This window comes from Zootoca vivipara, chromosome 6 (assembly GCF_963506605.1).
Source record: "Zootoca vivipara chromosome 6, rZooViv1.1, whole genome shotgun sequence".
Classification (NCBI taxonomy): Eukaryota; Metazoa; Chordata; class Lepidosauria; order Squamata; family Lacertidae; genus Zootoca; species Zootoca vivipara.
Window position 1 is genome coordinate 29,146,312 of NC_083281.1, and position 22,338 is coordinate 29,168,649.

General features: G+C 43.4%; 2 protein-coding genes across 2 annotated transcripts in view; both read left to right on the forward strand.

Annotated features, from left to right (window-relative positions):
- The first annotated feature begins 1,627 nt into the window (after positions 1 to 1,627).
- On the forward strand, positions 1,628 to 13,612 carry ZMPSTE24 (zinc metallopeptidase STE24). Its single transcript, XM_035120537.2, has 10 exons — positions 1,628 to 1,864; positions 3,834 to 3,980; positions 6,319 to 6,405; positions 6,827 to 6,943; positions 7,455 to 7,607; positions 8,252 to 8,393; positions 8,999 to 9,186; positions 10,351 to 10,455; positions 11,421 to 11,564; positions 11,906 to 13,612. The coding sequence occupies exons 1-10, from the start codon at positions 1,742 to 1,744 to the stop codon at positions 12,128 to 12,130; spliced, it is 1,431 nt and encodes a 476-aa protein (XP_034976428.1). The 5' UTR covers positions 1,628 to 1,741; the 3' UTR covers positions 12,131 to 13,612.
- A 4,946-nt stretch (positions 13,613 to 18,558) lies between these two features.
- Positions 18,559 to 22,338, forward strand: part of KDM1A (lysine demethylase 1A) — a 47,017-nt gene continuing 43,237 nt past the window's right edge. The window contains exon 1 of the mRNA XM_035120690.2: positions 18,559 to 18,991. Within this exon, the coding sequence (XP_034976581.2) occupies positions 18,629 to 18,991 (363 nt within the window). The 5' untranslated portion in view covers positions 18,559 to 18,628. The remainder of the gene's footprint in view (positions 18,992 to 22,338) is intronic.

The window sequence follows — 22,338 nt, forward strand, 5'->3', positions numbered from 1 at the left end:
CCATGATTCCATTTGGATGTTGTAACCCAGTGTTTCTCAACCTTTTTTGGGCCACGGCACACTTGTTCCGTGAAAAAAATCACAAGGCACACCACCATTAAAAAAGTTAAAAAATTTAACTCTGTGCCGCCCTATATTATAATTATGACTGTAAGAAACACTTGCCAAATATTTCTTTCCGGCGGGTCAGTGATGTGTATTGGCGGCCGCCAGGCTCGTTTGCACTGAGCTTTGGGAAAGAGGAGGAGAAATATTGCTTTCAGGTGGGTCAGCGCTGCCTATTGGTGGCTGCCAGGCATGTGACAATGCAAATCGCCCTTCTCGTTGCCGCACGTCGCGGCACACCAGCCAGCGTCTCGCGGCACACTAGTGTGCCGCGGAACAGTGGTTGAGAAACGCTGTTGCAACCAAAGTCCCTGGCCCACTGCACCATTATGGATTTGACTTCTTCCTCCTTGACCTCTCAGTCAAGGAGTAGCCTATATATTTTAGAGAGTGGCTTATATTTAATTTGAATCAAATATTTTCAAGTCTCGAAGGTTCTGTGGAAAAAACGGGTTTTTAAAAATCTTTCTGGAAAGTCTCATTCAATTGGAAATATTGCATCCAGTCTGTCAGGTGATTTTGGATTCCTTCAAATTTTTTGAGTTTTAGTTTATCGTCACTCTAAAGATCAGAGAATTTTTGGGAGATGGTCCATAACAAACTTTTTAAAATGTTTAAATGCTTTCTCCAAGAAGCTCAGAGCCTTTCTGCTAGGAATAAAGAGTAATGAAATCTCAAAGAAATTCAGGAGAATTTTCATGTATGCTGCAGTAGCAGCCAGAATTTCAACTGCAAAAGGTTGGAAAGGAGACGCTATTCCATCCAAATTAGGCAAAACAAATTGCGAGAATATGCAGAACTAGCCAGATTATCAGCAAGGATCCGAGATGTTACCGATGAAAAATTCAGTAGAGATTGGGATGTATACAGAGTTTATTTAAAAGAACATTGCAAAAATATAAATCTGTTGGCAAGTCTGGATTGACTTTCTGTGTGTAATAGAATATTATAAAATTAATGTAATTGAAACAACCTAGAAGTGACAAACGTTTAGTGTGCAGATAAATAATGTAATCTGGAAACTACAATGCGGGGAGTGGAGGTCTTGAATCCAACTACAAATTGTTACATACAACAAGCACCAACTATGGAATGAATGTTTATTTTTATTTTTTGTTGATTGCTTATGTTACACAGTTTTTAAAACCAATAAAGCATATAGCAAAAGAAAAAAAGAGAAATAAAAGCTTAGGAATCCCTTCAGAACAGGGAAAGGGGAGCAACTCGGGATTGACTAATTTTTTGGGGGTGTGTGGAGGATTTGAGGGGGTGGCGGCACGCATGACATCATTCTCCTGCGACGCAACATCCCGTTCAGACCTGCACCTTCTCAGCTTTTACTATTAACCCATTTCCATTAATCCTCCTTCGCCCGGCCGCCTGCGGAACATCCCGCCTACTACCATCGCGAACCGCAAGATTGTTTCAGCGGGAACTGAGGCGGCAGTTCCGATTGGTCGGCTATCTGAATGGAGAGAGGCGGGGGGGGGGGAGTGGAAGAGGAAAGATGTTCCTTCTCTCCTGCTGCTGCTGCTGCCGGAAGCGCCCCAGGCGGAAGTGAGTGCCGGTGTCATTCGAGGAGGAAGCTGGCGGAGGGAACAGGCGTGCTGTCGAGCGGTGGACTTGGGGGCCCAGCATGGCGGCGGAGCGGCTGGGCGATCTGTGGGCCGAGACCCCCCTGGAGAGCCGGATCTTCTGCTCGGTGCTGCTCTTCTCGTGGGCCGTCTACTTGTGGGAGGCGCTGCTCGCCTGGCGGCAGGTCGGAGGCAACCTTTCCCTTCCTTTTCATGCCCCCCCCCCCAATTGAGTTGCAGCAATTGGTCTCTGGCCGCGTTGGAAGAGGAAGAGGGGGAGGAGGAAGGACAGAGATCTCCCCCCCCCAACCCCGGTGATTGCAGCACCCGAGGCTGCTGTCAAGGCAAGGGGGGGGGGAAGGACTCCTGGCCCTTCAGACCCGCCTTTTTTCAACCTGAGATCCCCAGATGATATTGGACTACCAACCCCCCACCATCCCTGACCTCTGGTCCCGCTTGCTTAGAGATGGCGGGGGTCGTGGTCCAGGAGCATCTGGCCCACCCAAGTTTGAGAAAGGCTGGTGCCAGATGTTGTAGGGCTGCTTCTCCCGCTGCCTGAGCCCCACCCCCACCCCCTTGCTGAAGTTAAGCAGGCCTGGGTGGGGAGACAGCCACGTTGACATTGCTTTAGGTTCCGTGCAGGGGGACAAGCTGGGTGTTAAGTCTGCGGGCGTGAAATAACAGCCCCTGACCTGAGAATGTTGTGCCTCCTTTTCTTCACAGCTGTCTGTCAACCCTACCCCTGCTTTGGCAGCTGGGAACGGGGTGCCCATCCATTGCTGCTGATCTAAGGCTTTTAATACCATGCATGCTTCCTAAGCCGATAAATTATTTTGTTAGCTCTTCTGTAGTCTCCCCTGTATAGGATAGCTTTTGGTTTGCTAGCTCCTCTCTTTGTAGCAGTGGCCCTCTGCATTCTGTTGGACTCTTACCAGCTGGAGCCATAGTCTCCGTCCTGTCCCACCCACCCCACTCGTATTGTACCCTTTTGTTTCTTTTCTCCATATATGGTGCTGAAGGGGATGTGATTATTTACTGTTACCTCCGTGTCCCCTCTGTGTCCTCCTCAACAAGGTGTTCCACTTTGAAAAGCTGTCTAATAGCAGGGTTCTTGGATTGATTTAAGTACAACAATTGTGTGTTACCATAGTGTTAAAATAAATTAGTAGAGCAAAAAGACTACAAACTTGTGTCTTCCAAAGTACCCATAGCAATTAGACCTCATTTGGATACAGTGCTATTTATTTCCAAGCAAACATGTACGGGATTGTTATGTGTGTAGACCTTATTGGTGTGTGTATGCAAAAGTTTCTTGGACTTTGTTCATTGCTGCTGGTGGTATCAAAATTGTTAAGGAATTTTCTCAGTACGTTGCTGAAACTTGGTTTATACCAAAAGGATCATTGAGAGACTAAAATAAAATCAGACCCAAGGACACTTTTACTTTTCTCAAAATATGGGATGTAAGGTTTGCTTCAAATAACCAAATTGTGCAAATTCTCTCCATTGTAGCTTAAGGCTATGTAGATTTGTAGAAACAACAATGAATCTGTGGTGGAAATTAGGGCAAGTTGTAGTGTATGGGATTCCCCCCATTTTAATTTTATTAATGGTATTAATTCTGAAGCTACAGAGACAAACGAGACTTTAGCCGCCCCCCCCCCCCACATTTCTTATATCATCTGTTTACTTTCTCACTCCCCCACTCTTGAATCAAAGAATAGGGGAGAGGGAAATGGAGAACATTGAAGAGGCATCAAGTAGTCAAGTAGAACTAGGAAATTCTGCCAGCTACTTTAAAATGTCTCAATGTTCTATTACTCTTGGCAAAAGTCACATTTTGCTGTTAGGCATAGCTTCTGTCTTCTATTTTTGTAGGCGTTTGTTTATTTACTTGTATGAAAATTTCTACCCTGCCTGCCTACATCGCTAAGAGTGCCCACAAGGTTAGTTCTTTAGGCCCATTGATTTGTTGTTGCATGCCCAGGCTTTGGAGGCAATCCCAATATCATCTGTGTCATTTTGTAGTCTTGGGATACTTTGTCACTAACAATCCTTGGATAGAAAGAAGAGGGGTTTCCTGTGACACCTGAGAACGGAGCTTTAGATGGTATATGGTAACTTGTATTTACTGCTATGTTTAAAATATTTCAGAGGACTGTGTACAGGACAACCACCCATGTTCCACTGGAATTAGGACCAATCATGGACTCGGAAACATTTGAGAAATCTCGCCTTTATCAATTGGATAAAAGTGCTTTCAGCTTTTGGTCAGGGCTGTACTCAGAGATAGAGGGCACAGTAAGTATCTGTTTTTCCTTTTAAGTTCTGTGGTTTTTCTTTATTAGTTAGAATGTAAAATAGTATTTCAAAATGTATTGGGAATGGGATTTTCATTTAAGCATCAGAAAATGCACAGTACCAAGCCTAATCCTATGACAGGATGTAATAATCTTCAGGTTTTTCAATTTCTTAGGACAGTCTTCAGACTTTTGTGGTTCTTCCTTTTTTTACTAGAACCCCCACAATCCATCACTGGAGCCTCATGTAAATGGTATACTGATAGATTTAAAGAATTATGAGCCTGGGAATTTGTTTTGAGTATCAAGAGCTGAATAAAACCCACAGTCTTTTTACATAAAATTTAATTTATGGTTACCTCTCTGCCCCACCCACCCCACAAGCTTCCTTCATTTCAGCAGCACAATTAGGACAGAGACAGTCATTTTGTTGCTATTAAACAAATGGGAGTCATAGATCCTTACGAATCCACTGAAAATCAGCCAGAGATCTACCTTCTGCCCTCCCTTGTGCTAGAACACTGTCCAGCCAGTGACATAGAATTTAGGGGGTGCAATGCTTTTTCTAGAGATGCTTCTGTCAGGAGATGATGCATGCTGTGTGTAATGGTTTTGCTGCTTATTTAATGTTGGGGTCAGATTGAAACTGTTAGACTTTGTGACACTCCGCTGGTTTAGATGTGACACCAAACCATGGTTTGCTGCTACATGGACCATGATTTAACATCACATGAGTAAGCCCTGAGTTCTCCTCCTACTCTTTTGCAGCAAAAAATTGTTTGATGGCTTGCCATGAAAGTGAGGAAATTGCCCAAATTTTATAAATACCTTTATCCATTTACCAAGGCCTCTTAGACTGTGATCCTATACCAACTTACCTGGGAGTAAGCTACAATGAATCCAGTTGGACTTACTTCTGAGTATACAGTGGTACCTCAGTTTAAGTACACAATTCGTTCTGGAAGTCTGTACTTAACCTGAAGCATACTTAACCTAAAGCGAACTTTCCCATTGAAAGTAATGGAAAGTGGATTAATCCTTTCCAGACGGGTCCGGGGAGTATTTAAACTGAAAGTACTCAAACTGAAGCGTACTTAAACCGAGGTATGACTGTATAAGATTGCAGTTGCCTTCTGCTTTCAGTGTGAATTGCTGTTGTGTTCTCTCTCTCTCTCTCTCTCCCCCCCCTTCCACCCCCCCCCCCCGGTTTTCCATTTTGTTGATTTTAGTCTTATATTATAATTTTGATGGTTTTGTTTTCTAATTGCCTGCTACCCTATGAGTACTTCTTGACCTGAAGGCAAGGATAACAGGTGCATTCACTAAATACAAATAAAATAGACACTCAACTACCATACTAGGATTTCTTTTCTGGGTGCTTTCCATTGTAGCTTGGCTCAATCATTTCAGTTGTCTGGATGGATAGTTTTAACCAAACTATCTCTTGAAGTGGAGAAAGCAGTGTGGCATAGGGGACTCTTAATACTTTTGCTTTTGTTTCAGCCTTTCCCCAAGCAGCTCAGAGTGGTGTTTTGGCTTCACAAAATCCCGTGAGATTAGTTAAGGAAGGGAGACCGAAGGGCTTTCCTAGGGTAGCTGTGAGCGGGGTGGAACTTTAACTGAGCAGATGGAGCTTCAGCTGAGTGGGCATTGGCAGCTAGATTTTTCATATCCTAACTCAGCACACACTAGCCCCTGCACAACACTGACTGTGGGTGATATCCAGCACCATCGTTCTATTAGCACAAGGATTTGTGCTTGCGCAGCACAACTTCCTCCACTGCATGTGCCCCATGCTCTCCCCAAATCTGCTCTGAAAGGTATGAGGGACCCCCAGAACAGATTTAGTGGGTGTACAGAGGAGTGGGGAGGAGTATAACAGAATGAATAACTTAGCACCACTTTGGATTCAAGCCATTGTAACTAGAGGGCAATGGGTTAGTGCAGTAGTCTTCAGCAGTTTTGTTGATCCTGGACCTAGCCTGCAGTATGGGACCCTCGTTTGCTTAAAAACAAAAACAAAATAAACCACAAATATGTCACTAGTTTAAGAACTAGCAGGCACGGTTCTTACTCCCTAATAGCTGTACCAAAGAGGGGATTCTGATAAGGGCAGCTTGCTGGGTGAGGTGTGAAGTGGCGTCAGCTGAAATTCCCTCTTCGCGGCTATTAACAGAAAAAGCGCTCTGTTCTCTTATTTGCATCTCCTCTTCCCTTGTTAAGGTGCTCTTATGGTAGTGCAAAGGCGGAGGATGAGAGAGGCTTGATTTTGTTGTTTATGAGATTCCTAAACTTCGGGGCTAGCCTGTTCCATAAAGCTGCGGGTTGGCTTTTTACAGGTGATTCTTCTGTGTGGAGGAATCCCTTTCCTTTGGTCGGTATCTGGAGACATTTCAGCTCGTGCTGGTTTTGGGACTGAATATGAGGTAGGTCCCTATGTCCCCCCACCTGAAACTAACCTATCCATTTTTAATAAAATTCCAGCTGCTATTCCCTTTGCCTTTTTAAATATGAGCAATAAGAACATAAGAAAAGCCCTACCAAATAAGACCAAAGGCTGATCTTGTTCAGGACTCTGTTTTCCTGCAAGGGCAGGCCAGATGCCTTTATAGGAAGTCCCTAAGCGGGGCATGGAGGCAACGTTGGGATAATCCCCAGAACAGTATGTGGGGGGAGGAGAGGCACTCATTCTGTCTGGCTCCCACTAGCACAATGGGGATTGTTCCATCTGGAAAGCAGGGATGCTTGCACTGATGCAACAATCGTAATAGCAAGGCATTGAATTCCTCCCAATATGTCTGAAGTTAGGGAAGTACTGACTTGTATTTCCTCCCTCCTTACGCATAGATTGTTCAGTCCTTGGTGTTCCTGCTGCTTGCTACACTCTTCAGTGCCGTCACCGGTCTTCCGTGGAGCCTCTATAATACTTTCGTCATTGAGGAAAAACATGGCTTCAACCAGCAGGTATCTTACAGTATTTGTTGGCTGCCAGATTGATAGCAGTTTTCCTTCCGTGCCTGCATGATTTGTGATTATTTGGATTTTAAATCTGTAAAGGAGCTGTGGGAAGCCTTTGGCCTTCCAAATGTTGCTGAATTATAACAACCGTCATTGGCACGTTTGCTAGGGCTGACGGGAGTTGTAGTTCTGCACCATCTGGAAGGCCATCGGTTCCCTATGCCTGCTGTACTCATTCTCCTGTTTCATCTAACTCAGGCATAGGCAACCTTGGCTCTCTAGATGTTTTGGAACTACAACTCCCATGATCCCTAGCTAACAGGGCCAGTGGTCAGGGATCATGGGAGCTGTAGTTCCAAAACATCTGGAGAGCCAAGGTTGCCTATGCCTGATCTAACTGTTTTCCAGTGGCCTGAACAAGTTTTGAGTGGGGCTAAACAGCATGTGATTTTTGAACCCCTTATATGCACATAGCTGGCTTCCAAACACTTCATCCTAATTATCTCTTCTTTTGCAGACTCTGGGATTCTTTTTTAAAGATGCAATCAAGAAGTTTATAGTGACCCAGTGTATCCTGTTGCCAGTAACGTCACTCCTACTTTACATCATTAAAATAGGTGGAGACTATTTCTTCATTTATGCATGGCTTTTCACCTTAGTAGTTTCTTTGGTGAGTATGTGATGCAGTCCGCTGTGTCCAGAATTGCTCCATGTGTAACTCTGATTAAATTGGGGAGTTGGTTGTCTCAGTCACTAAATTGGCTTGTCTGCTTATCATGGTTTCCTTTCCAACTTGCCCCGTAAGACTGTAACTTTGCTAACCAGGTCAGTTTTACTAAATTATTCTTATTTCGTTAACCTGGCAGCTGTGGCAGAGGGCACAATGTAGTCCAGGTTCAGCACTATTCAATCTCTGGCTACAACATTTAATTAAAAAATCAAATGAAAATGTGTCTTGATTAATCAGGCAGTTGATGTTTAAGTTTGATACACATTTTAAAATATACCAAGCAGCATTTTAGAGGAGGCTGTTTCTTCTCTGTGTGATAGAAGGGCAGGAGTGCCAACAGGATTTTCAGGGCCCACTGCAGTGTATATAAATCCCTCCCCCAAAAAAAGAAGCTGTTGAATTAGGAAATTTTGAGCCAGGTGTCATCAGTATGTTGACAATTCGTAACTCTAGGCTGGATTATTGCAATTCTCTCTGATGTAGAAGTGCCTTTGACGTTGTATTGCACATTCCTGGAGATAAATGTTAATGATGAATAAACTGGCCTAAGGTGTCTCTGTTTTAACAGTTGTGCTCCACTGTAGGTCCTTGTCACAATCTATGCAGACTACATTGCTCCCTTGTTCGATAAATTCATTCCACTCCCTGAAGGAGAGCTGAAGCAGCAGATTGAGGAGATGGCAAAGAATATAGACTTTCCTCTGACCAAAGTGTATGTGGTGGAAGGTGAGAGTCCATACATCTCTGGGACAGCACAAGGCAGCTTGTGATGATAGGAAAACAGCAGAATATATTATCAAGAACCAACCCCAAAGCAACTTAAAATGCATTACACCCTTACATATTTATCATTTAACCATATTTTTTACCATATTTACCACAGTCCATTTTAGATTATAAAAATTTGGGGTGATAGCCAATCTTCTTCGTAGAGTAGACCCACTGAAGCCTGCGGATGCAAGTATTACTTAGTTGACTATCGCCCTTGGATTAACAGGATAGACAACATGCAATGGCACCAATATGCTTTCCAGAGGAGGGACAGAAGGATCACCATTACAGGGTACTATCGAAGGAAATGTGTTTTATAAGAAGAGCCCTGCTGGATTGGGCCAAAGGCCCATCTAGTCCTGCACTCTGTTCTCACAGTGGCCAACAATAGTCTCCCACCTAACCTCCAAGGGCTGGGCCAGCTGACGATCTCAGCTGAAGGACAGATTCGTGTGGACTTACCTGCCCACTTAAAATCTGTCCCCAAGATAAAGGGGACATGTTCACTTGCTTGCTTCTGTAATGTGACTTCGTTCCCACCCTTCTCCCACCTGCCCCAGGTTCCAAACGGTCTTCCCACAGCAATGCTTATTTCTACGGCTTCTTCAAGAACAAGCGTATTGTGCTGTTTGACACTCTCTTGGAGGATTATTCTGCCCTTAACAAAGAGCGCCCCGAGGAGCCTGGCTCAGAGAACCAGGTGGCTGGAGGAGACAGGGAAGATGCCGAGGCAAAGGCTAAAGCCAAAGTAAGCATCTGGATTGGCGGCGGCGGCGGCGGGGGGGGGGGGGTTATATCACTAAGGTGCAGCTATTCTGAACTAAGATCCCTAGGTGGACTGGAAAGAAGGCAAGGGCAATTGTTAAGGGAGTGCAAGTGTACACATCAGATCCTTGGCAAGAAATGCTAAAGTGCTTGTAGGCGGCTTTTACCCAGGGCTGGGGAACCTGAGGTCCGGAGGCCAAATCCAGGCCTCTCTATTCTGGCCCTCAGGGCTATCCCCAGGCCACACCCATCACTGACCCTGTACTGTGCCCTCATCACGTTCTTTTGTATGGGTGGACTGTGTACTGTTATAAAGCTTCTGGTTTGTCAGGATGACTTTTGCACGGGTGGAATGTAGCCTTCTGCACAAAGAGAGGTCACCTATGTTTCCCCGCTCACTTTTGCCTCTGGCCACACCCACCGCTGCCACGCAGCCCCTGGGAGGTCGCTTGTGAGAGAATGGTTTCCCATTTTTGCCATAACCCCAAAACCAGAATGTGACTCATAATTCGTTGTAGCTATGAACTTTTGTTACCTGCTATTCTGCACATTTCTTTTTAGGGCAAAGTTCTGAGCAACCAGAGCTTTTCTGCAGTAGCTCCATTACTTAGTAGATCTCTTCCTAGGGAGTTAGGCATGGCATCCTCTCTATTTATTTTTAGGGAAACCCTATTTTAAAATCAACTTTTGAATGACCTTATTTTTCTGATGCCACTTTGAGCTGTTGCTGCTCCTGTATGGCTAGATGTGTTCTGCTGTGCATTAGGATAAAACACTTGTAAATACAGTCATACCTCGGTTTACAAACCGCTCGGTTTGCGACCTGTTCGGGTTACGAACTGCGACCCGGAACGGATCGCGTTCGTAACCCGAGGTACTACTGTATTTATATTTCTATTTTATTTATATTTATGTTTATATTATGAGCCATCTTGGAAGGGATAATCCTGACAGGAGGCCTACAGATACATTATTATGGTCCCAGGGTTGGTTACGTAAACTATCAAAATTTAAGGAGTAGGAAAGCCATTCATGTGAAGAATTTCTGCTTCCTGTCCTCCTGAAACCGTGAGCTTGGAAGAAGATTGTATTTGCTCATGCTTGGATAACATGTCCCTTCTCTCTCCCCCCTTCCCATTTACTCTAGAATAAGAAGCAAGGTTGCAAAAATGAAGAAGTCTTGGCTGTGCTGGGTCATGAGCTGGGGCACTGGAAACTTGGCCACACGATTAAAAACATCGTCATCAGCCAGGTGAGCAGAAAGCACCGAGGAAATTCCCATGGGTTTTGTTTGAGTGTGCTTATATTGACACGCAGCGTCATTCCTTTAGTTATGAAAGCAGTTAAAAGGAACGTGGGCAAGCTTAGAGTGTAAATGGGGAGGGGTGTTAATGGAGAAGTGACTTAGAGCCGAACAGCCCATTACACAGAAATCTGATTGACCTCCCACTTCCCACCTCTTAAGACTTTAAAAGCAGTCCAGGAGATGGGGGGGGGGGGAGAGAGAGATGGAAATGGACTGCATCAGTGCTTAGGTGCCATTGGGGTGGAGGTTAGCTTTCCTCTATTTCTCCCCTGCACTGTGTTCCTCAGAAGCTGTTAGAAGCCACAGTGGTTGGGGATGTATTTACCTGTATTTTGGTCCCAGGTGTGGAAGCTCCAGCTAGTGCTGGATGCAGTGCCAAGACTGCTGATGCGGACAGATGGTTAACAGCATGTGATACTTTCCTTAAAACATCTACACTGCACTACTGGACCAGGTCCAAGACTCTTGTGCTGATCTGCGGAGCCATGAATAACTTGGGTCTGGGACATCTTAAGGCCGGCCTGAGCCCTTATATCCTAGCCCGATCACTGAGATCATTTGGAGGAGCACTGTTAGTTGCCCCCCATGTTACAGAGCCCCGACTAACCTCCACTTGAAGTTGGGTATTGAGTACACTCTTCCAACAGATTGAGCAGGCATCTTCGCTTTTGAATTTCAGGTGCCTATTCAAGGCTTTTTTATGGCAACAACTCTATGCAGTTCCACATTTTCTAATTTTAATGATTGCTCCCACACCACTTTAGATGGTTTAGTAATTTTTTTTATATTGTTGTACGGCGCTATGATATTTTATGAGAGGGTGGTATATAAATACTTTTACAAATTAAAAAAGTTGCTAACAAATCATTACAGCAACACATGTTGCTCTTGTTTTTCTTTTTCTTCCCTAGATGAACTCCTTCTTGTGTTTCTTTTTATTTGCCGTGTTGATTGGTCGAAGGGAGCTCTTTGCAGCTTTTGGATTTTATCATACTCAGCCAACCCTGATAGGCCTGTTGATCATCTTTCAGTTTATTTTCTCTCCTTATAATGAGGTAAAGTTCTGCTTTTGATTGCACACTCAAGCCATTATTGCTGAAATGCTAGTAGTTTCTTTGCTGACTTAAACTTATCCCACAATAATGCTGTCGGTATTCTGATTCATTTTTTAAAAGTTTCCTCTGTGGTACCAGTTGTGTAGCATTCCTTTGCTTTTATTTTGCAGATTTATAAACTGTTTCACACCCAGAAGCTGTTGAAGTAGTATACAATTTAAAGAATTGTCTTTGCCGCCTTTAACGTGCAGAAGGCTAGTGGGTATGAGGCTGCGGTTTGGAGGATTCTGAAACATGTTCCGAGTTCTTAATGTAGCTTCCCTGTATTGTTTCCCTTACAGGTTCTCTCCTTCTGCTTAACTGTATTAAGTAGGCGATTTGAATTTCAAGCGGATGCATTTGCCAAGGATCTTGGAAAGGCTAAAGACTTGTATTCCGCTCTGATCAAGTTAAACAAAGATAATCTGGGATTTCCTGTTTCAGACTGGTTGTTTTCAATGTGGCATTATTCTCATCCTCCGCTGTTAGAAAGACTTCAAGCACTGAAACAATCTAAGCAAGACTGAATGAAATAACTACTGGCTCAAAGGAGCTTCCATCCCAAAACAAATTTCCAGTTTTTAAAAACCATCTATACATATATATATATTCATTCCATTCCTGAGCACACCATTCTGCATAGCAACATGCGCTGTTCACCTTATTTGAAAGTAGCGCCCAAAAATCCTGTATCCAATTTATGGAACTGAATTTTAAAGAGAAATACCTTGCGGGGACTGAATTGGGAAGGAATGTAACTTGTAAAGTTTTATCTGAAAATATTAACAAAGCAGTACTTGAGGGGAAAGTTTAACTTGTCACAACCTGAAGTATCCATGCTTGAATTTGTGAAAGCTTTGAATGTGACTTTTGTACCTTTTAAGCAGTTTGTCTGGGTGTTCTTACAGTACGATAAACTTCTAGCTTTCCTACCTCATCCAATGAGGGGGTCTGATCCTGGATATCTATCCTTCCCCCCTCCCCTTTTGACCGTTGGATTTCAAGCATTTAAACCAAACGCTCTCTGGACTGAAAGTGTGAACTTTCCCCTTTAGGTCCAAGTTCATACCTGCAATGAATGAAAAGGCTACTTTTTACAGAGAAAATAAAGTCGCCTCTCTCCCTGTATGGGGAATGGAGAATAAATTGCAACTCATGAAACATCCTGCTTATGTGTGTCCCATATATTGTGTGTGTGATGATGGTTTGGAACTTGTCTGGTCTCACCTCCCCCTACCCACTGATTTTCTGGATAGCAGGGGTTTGGAAGGAATAACTATGTAACAAAAGCCATACTCTTTGTAAAGAAAAAAGAAACTGACATGGTTGACTTGCATCATTGAATAGTCATACTGTATATTCAATCCCTAAAGTGGGTGCTGTGCAGCCATTTACTAGAAGTGGTGGCTTGCCATTATCTCCTGTCTCCTTTGTTTCTCTAGTCTGTATCATATAGGCAGCAATTCAACATGCTCCTTTCTCTACTATGGCACTATAGAAAGTGAGGAGGGGGAGCCTTGCCTGTTGATTTAGCTGTTCAATGCACACAAGTACTGCCAGAAAAAGGTGACATTGTGCAACGTCTATACAGTGGTACCTCTACTTACGAATTTAATGCGTTCCGAACACACATTTGTAAGTCGAAAAAAATTGTAAGTCGAATCCCATAGGAATGCATTGGGAGAAAAAATTCGTAAGGAGAAGCAACCCTATCTAAAAATTCATAAGTAGAAAAAATCCTATCTAAACCGCATCCAAGATGGTGGACAGAGTTCCATTCGTAAGTAGAAACATTCATAAGTAGAGGTTTTTGTAAGTAGAGGTACCACTGTAATTGCAAATGAAGATGCAACATTTGAAAAAGCCAAGTTGTGTCACCTGCTCTAGGAAGGCTACGTGTTTCATGTTATGTAGGTCAAGAGTTTCAAGAGCCAATTAATAATTATGACTCGTAACTCTTGGATTTTTAGCATACCTTTTCTATTCTCACCAAAAACAGCTGGAACTATCCTACTTTAATAATAATAATAATTGTTTGTTTGTTTGTTTGCCAAGTACCAACATACTTGGAATTTTGCTTCGGCTACATTGCAATGTAAACATACCTTATACAAACACTGCTCCACATACAATACAATAGCACAGCAAAGGAACCCCACCCTAACTGGCTTCCCCTTCCGCTACACAACTACGAATTTAACAATTTGATGGCACAAGGGAAAAAACTTCCTGTGCCTAGCCGTTTTTGTATATAGAGTCCTGTAGCGACGTCCAGATGGAAGTAAATCAAACAGATGATGACCAGGATACAAAGGATCTGCGACAATTCGCTCTGCTCTCTTCCTAGCTCGGATAGCATAAAGTGTCTCTACTGAAGGCAAACTAGCACCCATTACCCTTTTAAGTGTAGTTGCTAAGAAACTGATCTACTTAAAAAAAAACCACACCCCTGCATACTGCTGAATAAAATGCAAAGCTGCATTCTGGTTGTTGTGCACAATGGTGCTGTGATAATTGGCATGTACTAAACATATATATTTAGGTTTTAAATATATGGTTAATTTAATTGCATTAAACATTAGACATTTATTTTTCTTCCTATTCTGCAGTTACTAGTCTGGCCTTTGTCATTGGCCTATGTAGCAAGGGCATAGCCAATAGTACATCACACACTTATAGCTTCCTTAGCTATGAACTCTGAAATTTGAGATCCCTTCCAAACTGGTGATACATCAAACCTGGATTCCTGGTTAATGCCACTCAGAATCCAACTTTGTTTTCCGGTCTACCGGCATCGCTGAGCGGCGAGGAAACCTCGAGCTCCGAGGTCCCTGGCACTGTGAAGGAGGGGGGAGCCACGAGAGCGCTGTGGACCCCCAAAAGAACCCCCGATCGAGCTTTCTGGGGTCGTGGAGACTCAGCTGAGCCCCAAAATGTATCCTCCGCTCCCCGGTAAGCTCTATTAAGAGCCTTGAGAGCGAGCAGAGTTGAGACGTGGGTGCCTGTGAGTGGGTTTGCTATCTTCGCAGTGTGAAGCTCCGAGCCGACAGCCTGTTGAGCGGTGGATTCTTCCAACTTGGAAAGGATTGAGGACTTTGGTCACCGTGAGTAAAGAAAAGGGATTTTTTTAATTTGAAAAAATTGGCTACGGGAGGAGATTTAAAAATGGAAGTCAATCTCCACCATTGTGTGAATTGAGACGCAGTTATCTTGCCTGAAGCCAGGAAGATTGACAGGAAGCTTTCAATTTCCAAAGATTGGGCTTAAAACTCTGAGGCAGGGTAAAGGGGAGAAGGGTTGAACTTAGTAAAATCCCTGTAAAAAAATTATTTTGGACTGGGGAAAGTCCCCCTGCAAGCTGGAGTCGGGTCCCTGGAGGGATCAGCGAGCCGCCAATATGACATCATAAAAGGAAGCAATCTGTTTACCTCTTTGAGGTTGTGAACTGTCAGTTTTGAAGAGAGCGCAAAATATAAGGCTGTGAACAAGAAACTTGACAAATGCTGTTTCTATAAATGGATATATATCAAGCTATGAAGAAGAACTGAAAATGCTAGTCTGCAACCAGTTCAGATATAATTGCTGTTTTTGAAGTTTGGAGATACAAACTACACAATTTCCTGTTTTGCAACCTTTGCTGTACCCATGAAATTGGAGACAAGAAAGATGCCGGTAGACATAACAACACCGGACTTTTCTGATTTCCAAGAGGAACTTAAAAGAATGGAGACACCAAAGAGCCCAGAGGAGAAGAATGAACATTTATATGTTTTGGACATTGTAAATGATTTTAAAGAAGAAATGGACCAAATTGTTGAAAAAAATTATCAAGATCCAGCATGGAACATTGCTTCCTCAGTGGGGGGGGGGGGAGAGAGCAAAACTCATGTTTGGGACAAAAGGTCTTTGATGAAGTTCCAGTATGGAATATTGTTCTCCCAGTGAGAGAGGGAGAACAGGACACATACTGGGGTCAGAATTTAAGGGGAATAAAAATTCTCAATGGAATGAAAAGGCGCAACTCTGGTGGTTGGCATCGTGTAGCGGTTAGAGAATTGGGGGGCAGCAGGGGGGGGAAAGGACGTGTGGCTGCTAGGTTGTGACAGAGTGGGTGTGGGGTGAGAAGTGATAATTGATATTAATTTCTGACTGGCTAAGTCCGAAACTGGGCTGCTGTAGGGAAGTTGCTGAACCGTCTGGGAGATATCGAGACCAGGGGAGGGGGCAGAATTAGATGTAAATGTTTAAAGGTTAATTGGATAGAAGAAGTAATGTTTAAAATTAGGGTCATTTTTGGGAATTAGTTTTAGGCTAAGGGGTGAAATAGAAGATAGATATTGAGAAATAAATTAAAGGTTATGAACATTTGATGATTACAGGTTAGGAATAATTGATGATTATAAGTTAGGGATATTTGAGGGACAATGAAGAAGAAATTGTTTATGAAATAGAGGAAGATGAAAATGTACAAGTATTAGAAAATGGTTTAAGATATAATATGAAAATTGCTAAGGAGGGATTAAAAATGGACCCAGTGAGGGGGGAATCGAGGAAGACTGCAATGTTAAGTAGTAAGAAATATTGTTGTTATTGTGGTTGTTATTTTTTCTTCTTAGTTTTTGTCTTTTCTTTTTTTGTTTTTACCTTTTTTTATTCTTATAAAATGAATGAAGATTATTTGAAAAGAAACAAAAACAAAACCCAACTTTCTCCAGTTGACTCCAAACCGTTGCCAAGTGTTTTGCAACATTTTGTAACACAAACCCCAAGATTTGCAGCACTACAAAAAGTGTGCTACTACTGACTTTCAGGAAGGGGGCCTAATAGTCTCATGATATCCAACACTAGGATTCATCCACTGATTATTCCAGTGACTACAATACTGAGCACTGATGAAAGCAAGGATAAACACTTCTGGAGCAAACAATTCAATTAATTTAAATTGGTTTTAAACCTTTCTGTTTTAACATTTTCCAAATGTGTGGTGTTTTGTTTTCACTTTTTAAGGGTGAGGGTGAGGAGAAATCTTCTGCTTTAATTTATTATTACAATACATGTAGCCAGATGAGCGGGGTAATAATAATAATAATAATAATAATAATAATAATACCTGGGCTTTTCCCCAAACCGGGGCTCCAGGCGGCTTACAGGTAAAAATAAGAACTGCTAATAACATAGGGGGGAGACGTTGTTGTTTAGTCGTTTAGTCGTGTCCGACTCTTCGTGACCCCATGGACCATAGCACGCCAGGCACTCCTGTCTTCCACTGCCTCCCGCAGTTTGGTCAAACTAATGTTCGTAGCTTCGAGAACACTGTCCATCCATCTTGTCCTCTGTCGTCCCCTTCTCCTAGTGCCCTCCATCTTTCCCAACATCAAGGTCTTTTCCAAAGATTCTTCTCTTCTCATGAGGTGGCCAAAGTATTGGAGCCTCAGCTTCATGATCTGTCCTTCCAGGGAGCACTCAGGGCTGATTTCCTTAAGAATGGATAGGTTTGATCTTCTTGCAGTCCATGGGACTCTCAAGAGTCTCCTCCAGCACCATAATTCAAAAGCATCAATTCTTCGGCAATCAGCCTTCTTTATGGTCCAGCTCTCACTTCCATACATCACTACTGGGAAAACCATAGCTTTAACTATACGGACCTTTGTAGGCAAGGTGATGTCTCTGCTTTTTAAGATGCTGTCTAGGTTTGTCATTGCTTTTCTCCCAAGAAGCAGGCGTCTTTTAATTTCGTGACTGCTGTCACCATCTGCAGTGATCAAGGAGCCCAAGAAAGTAAAATCTCTCACTGCCTCCATTTCTTCCCCTTCTATTTGCCAGGAGGTGATGGGACCAGTGGCCATGATCTTGGTTTTTTTGATGTTGAGCTTCAGACCATATTTTGCGCTCTCCTCTTTCACCCTCATTAAAAGGTTCTTTAATTCCTCCTCACTTTCTGCCATCAAGGTTGTGTCATCTGCATATCTGAGGTTGTTGATATTTCTTCCGGCAATCTTAATTCTGGCTTGGGATTCATCTAGTCCAGCCTTTCGCATGATGAATTCTGCATATAAGTTAAATAAGCAGGGAGACAATATACAACCTTGTCGTACTCCTTTCCCAATTTTGAACCAATCAGTTGTTCCATATCCAGTTCTAACTGTAGCTTCTTGTCCCACATAGAGATTTCTCAGGAGACAGGTGAGGTGATCAGGCACTCCCATTTCTTTAAGAACTTGCCATAGTTTGCTGTGGTCGACACAGTCAAAGGCTTTTGCATAGTCAATGAAGCAGAAGTAGACGTTTTTCTGGAACTCTCTAGCTTTCTCCATAATCCAGCGCATGTTTGCTATTTGGTCTCTGGTTCCTCTGCCCCTTCGAAATCCAGCTTGCACTTCTGGGAGTTCTCGGTCCACATACTGCCTAAGCCTGCCTTGTAGAATTTTAAGCATAACCTTGCTAGCGTGTGAAATGAGCGCAATTGTGCGGTAGTTGGAGCATTCTTTGGCACTGCCCTTCTTTGGAATTGGTATGTAGACTGATCTTCTCCAATCCTCTGGCCATTGCTGAGTTTTCCAAACTTGCTGGCATATTGGGTGTAGCACCTTAACAGCATCATCTTTTAAAATTTTAAATAGTTCAGCTGGAATATCATCACTTCCACTGGCCTTGTTATTAGCAATGCTTTCTAAGGGGGGAGACGTAGCCAGGATTAAAACTACATTCAAATAGAAAACCTATTAAAATCATGCAAATAGTTACTATTCCTTAATCACATATTAATTGAGAGACTGAGAGCCCCATTCTTCACGTGCTACGGCGGCCGCTACAGGACTAAAAACGCTTCGCTGGTCAAGAGCCCCGCCCATTCCTCCTCCTGGGAGTCGCACGAGCCACCTCCGCACCGTTCGTAGGAAGGGGGCGAGGCGTCGGGGGCGGTGACGTCGCATCGCCGCCAGGGGCGGAGCTTCTCGGCGCGTTCGCTCCCTCGAGCGTGCGGGGGACGCCTTTGTCCCACGGACTGACTCGGCTCGTCTGAGGCGATGCTGTCTGCGGGGAAGAAAGCGACCGCGGCGGAGGCTCCGGTAGGCGGCGGCGCAGGCGGCCCGGCGAGCGATGGCTCTGCCGAAGCCCCGGCGCCCCCTCCGCCGCCACCCCCTCCGCCTCCTCCGCCACCCCCTCCGCCGGCCCTGTCGGGCTCTCTGGGCTCCTCGGAGGGCGGAGGCGGGCCCTCGGGGCCCTCGGAGCGCACGCCCCGCAAGAAGGAGCCTCCGCGCGCCTCGCCGCCGGGGGGCTTGTCCGAGCCGTCTCCCCCCGCGGGGCCGGGGCCCGTCGGGGGCTCCGAGACCACTGGCATCGCCGAAACCCCCGAGGGTCGCAGGACCAGCCGCCGGAAGCGGGCCAAGGTGGGTGATCTTTCCCCGACCGCTGCTCCCTCCCGCCCACCTGGGCCTACCCACCCGGGGTGGCGGAATGGCTGGCTTGGGTGGGCCGGACGTCGTCCCTCCCGTGCGAGATCTCCCACGAACCGGTTTGTGAAGAAATCTATTACTTTAAAACGGTGGAGGTTAAAAAAAAAAGCGGGCAGCTGGATGGCTTTGGGCTCCCGAAGCGGGTAAGTGGTTTTGTTTTGTTTTGTTTTTTTTGTTTTGTTTTTTTGCTGCACGTTAAAGCAGAAACCGAGCGGCTACTTCCTGCAAGGAGAAACGTATAGGCCGGGTAGGCCTGTAAGTTCCAGTTCGGCTGAGCCGTGAAGTTCGCTGGGTGGCCTTCAGCCAGTGAGGATGTTTCTCAGTCTGACATACTTCCCAGGGTTGTTGTGGGGCCGAAATGGGAGCGGGAACGCTCATTTTATCCACACGGGTCAATAATCGCAATAAGTAGAAGATTGGCATTGTAGTCTTTCCCCCGTTAATTGCGGGTGATTCCTCCTTATTGGCGGAGTCCAAAAAAAGTGGGATGTCAACATCTAAAGTGGTACAGCCCACTCTTAAGGAATTAAGGGGGCGGGCAATGGTATTGTGGCACACCGTAAAGAATGGCAGTTCTTGTGGCACAGGTTTGTATAGATTAAAGCTCATATCATTAGATGCAGCTGGGATCTGGTTGACGAAACAGGCCACAAACAGTCTGCAGGGCTTGCTTGTGGGGGTTGTGTGTGCTGGATTGCTACCCCTCTGGTATCTCTTGGGCATATACTATATTCTGCTGTACTGTATATAGATTGATTATCCGTTATTGTTAATTGGATTTCCCCCCCAAAACGGTACACAAAGTTGATGTGACGTCAGAGAGTAGCTAGGGCCTATGTTGCAAGGCACTAATGAATGTCATTTATTGTTTGCTTCTTAATGTGTAGGCTAGACTGCTACCTTTGTTTTACAGAAGCAGATTTAATAGTGTGCAATGCAGTAAATGCCCCAAAGCCATCTTAATAAAGAGGGAAATAGATCCTAACAAAATCAAGAGTTTTTTTTCCTTTTGGCTTTTGCTTTTCTAACACAAAGGATCCTTTGTGATCAAACAAAGCTTTGAAATATGTTTGGAGACTGTATATTTGTACTGTATCATGTAGATGCACAGGGAAGATGTTGAATATAGCTTTGGAGAGCATTATATATTTAACAATTAGACATTGAGACTTGAGGGTTCTACTTTCTTTAATACAGGGAAATGCTTGTAATACAAGGAAGTATATAACACATGGCTTGACTAGTTTTTAGCATTGATTAATTTGGGCCCTATTCCATTCTGAGTTCTCTGCATGGCTTACAAATAGGAATGCTTTTTTGAAATGAGGGCTTAAATTTAGATCTGTTGTTCCTTTTTAGTTTACTTGTAAAACTTATAAAGAATTATTATTTCGTTTACTTGAATCAGTTTGTACAGTACTGTGGATACAGGACTTGAATTTTGGGAGGGCTTTGAAAACATAAATTATGCTGTCTTTCTCCCAATGCTTCCTTATTGATGACTAGCAGCAGCTGCATAGGAGTTGGAGCTGCACTTGTGAGGCTCAACAATGCTTTCCATCCCTTCCTGGAATCCCATGCCTTTGTAGGATTTCATATATAGTGTGTAGCCTACTTTAGTTTGAGTTTATGTGACTTAGGTTGCTACGGAACCTGTACAGATCCATATAAGAAAACAGCTTCAAAACACATTATAATGTACATACTGTACATAACGTGAAATCAAAGGCTAACACATTTTTATGGCATAAAGCTTTTGTGGATTAGAATCCAATTCATCCATTGTGTGAAGTGCTATTCTCAGGTGTGTGTGGGGGATGCTAAACAGAATAAATATACCAAATAAATTCAAAAAATTACAGAAAATTGAGTTAAAGAGGTATTTATTATTATTATTATTATTATTATTATTATTATTATTATTATTATTATTATTATTATTTGTACCCCGCCCATCAGCTGGGTTTCCCCAGCCACTCTGGGCAGCTTCCAACAAAATATTAAAAATACAATAAAACATCTGACATTAAAAACTTCCCTAAACAGGGCTGCCTTCAGATGTCTTCTAAAAGTCAGATAGTTGTTTATTTCCTTGACATCTGGTTGGAGGGACAACCACACAACTTTTATGTAGACTGTTTTGGTTTAAAATTTCCCCATGTATGTGAGATAGGAAGTGGTAAAAATAAACTGTCACTCAGGGTTCAAAATTAGCAGGGCATTAGGCGCATTTTGCGCCTAAAGATTTTCCATTTGCGAGCACCTAAAAAAGTCTGGGTGGCATTTTTTGTGCCTAGCTGACACTCAGGGATTACTGAAATGTATGTACTTTGAAGCCTTGAAGTATATGTTAAGGATAGACAATATGTTATGAATTTTACAATAAAGAGTGTTTTGAAAACTAAAGTATGGTACTGATATTTTTATTGGAAACACCAAATTAAACATATATTAACAATTTCTGTTAAAATGTGATATTAACAATTTGCCACTTATGTGAATTATTTTCATGATTATCAAAAGAATAAATAAAAAGTGTTGCCGACCCCCTCCCCCGAAATGGTGACTAGACATTCTGTTTTGGTGCCCACAACCCAGATCCCAGGAACCATTTGACTGCTAGCTTTTCTAACCCACTGCTGTCACTTCCCAGTATATGTATGCTACTATTATACACAATTTAAAAAATGAATTATGCTTTATTTCCTATACAGATGTCTGATATTTGTGTCAGTTGTCACATGTGAAGCGTGATAAGCGTAGCAGCTCAAGGGGAAACTGAAGGCAGGCTAGATTCTTTTCTGGGGTGGGACATGTGTGTGATGCAGGACACAGTTCATATTGTATGTAAAAATGCTATATACCAGGCATAGGCAAACTCTGCCCGCCAGATGTTTTGGGACTACAACTCCCATGATCCCTAGCTAACAGGACCAGTGGTCAGGGATGATGGGAGTTGTAGTCCCAAAACATCTGGAGGGCCGAGTTTGCCTATGCCTGCTGTACACCATGTAGCACCATATGTTTTACTCTCCCAGCCATTGCTCTCATTGGCTGAAGTGTCCCTCTAAATATTGCAGTATAGTAGTGCCGTATTGGAGGGAGCTTTCTGTACCTGTGGCTTTTGAAGCAGACTGTATTTTCACTAGATTAGGTTATAAAAAAGATTGTGCTAAATTAGCTAATAAATCTAGCGGGAGAACTTAGTGGTAGTTGAGGGGAAGCTCTTAGATTTTTATTTTTTTGAAATGTTTGTTAATTTCCTGGAACAGTGATATTTA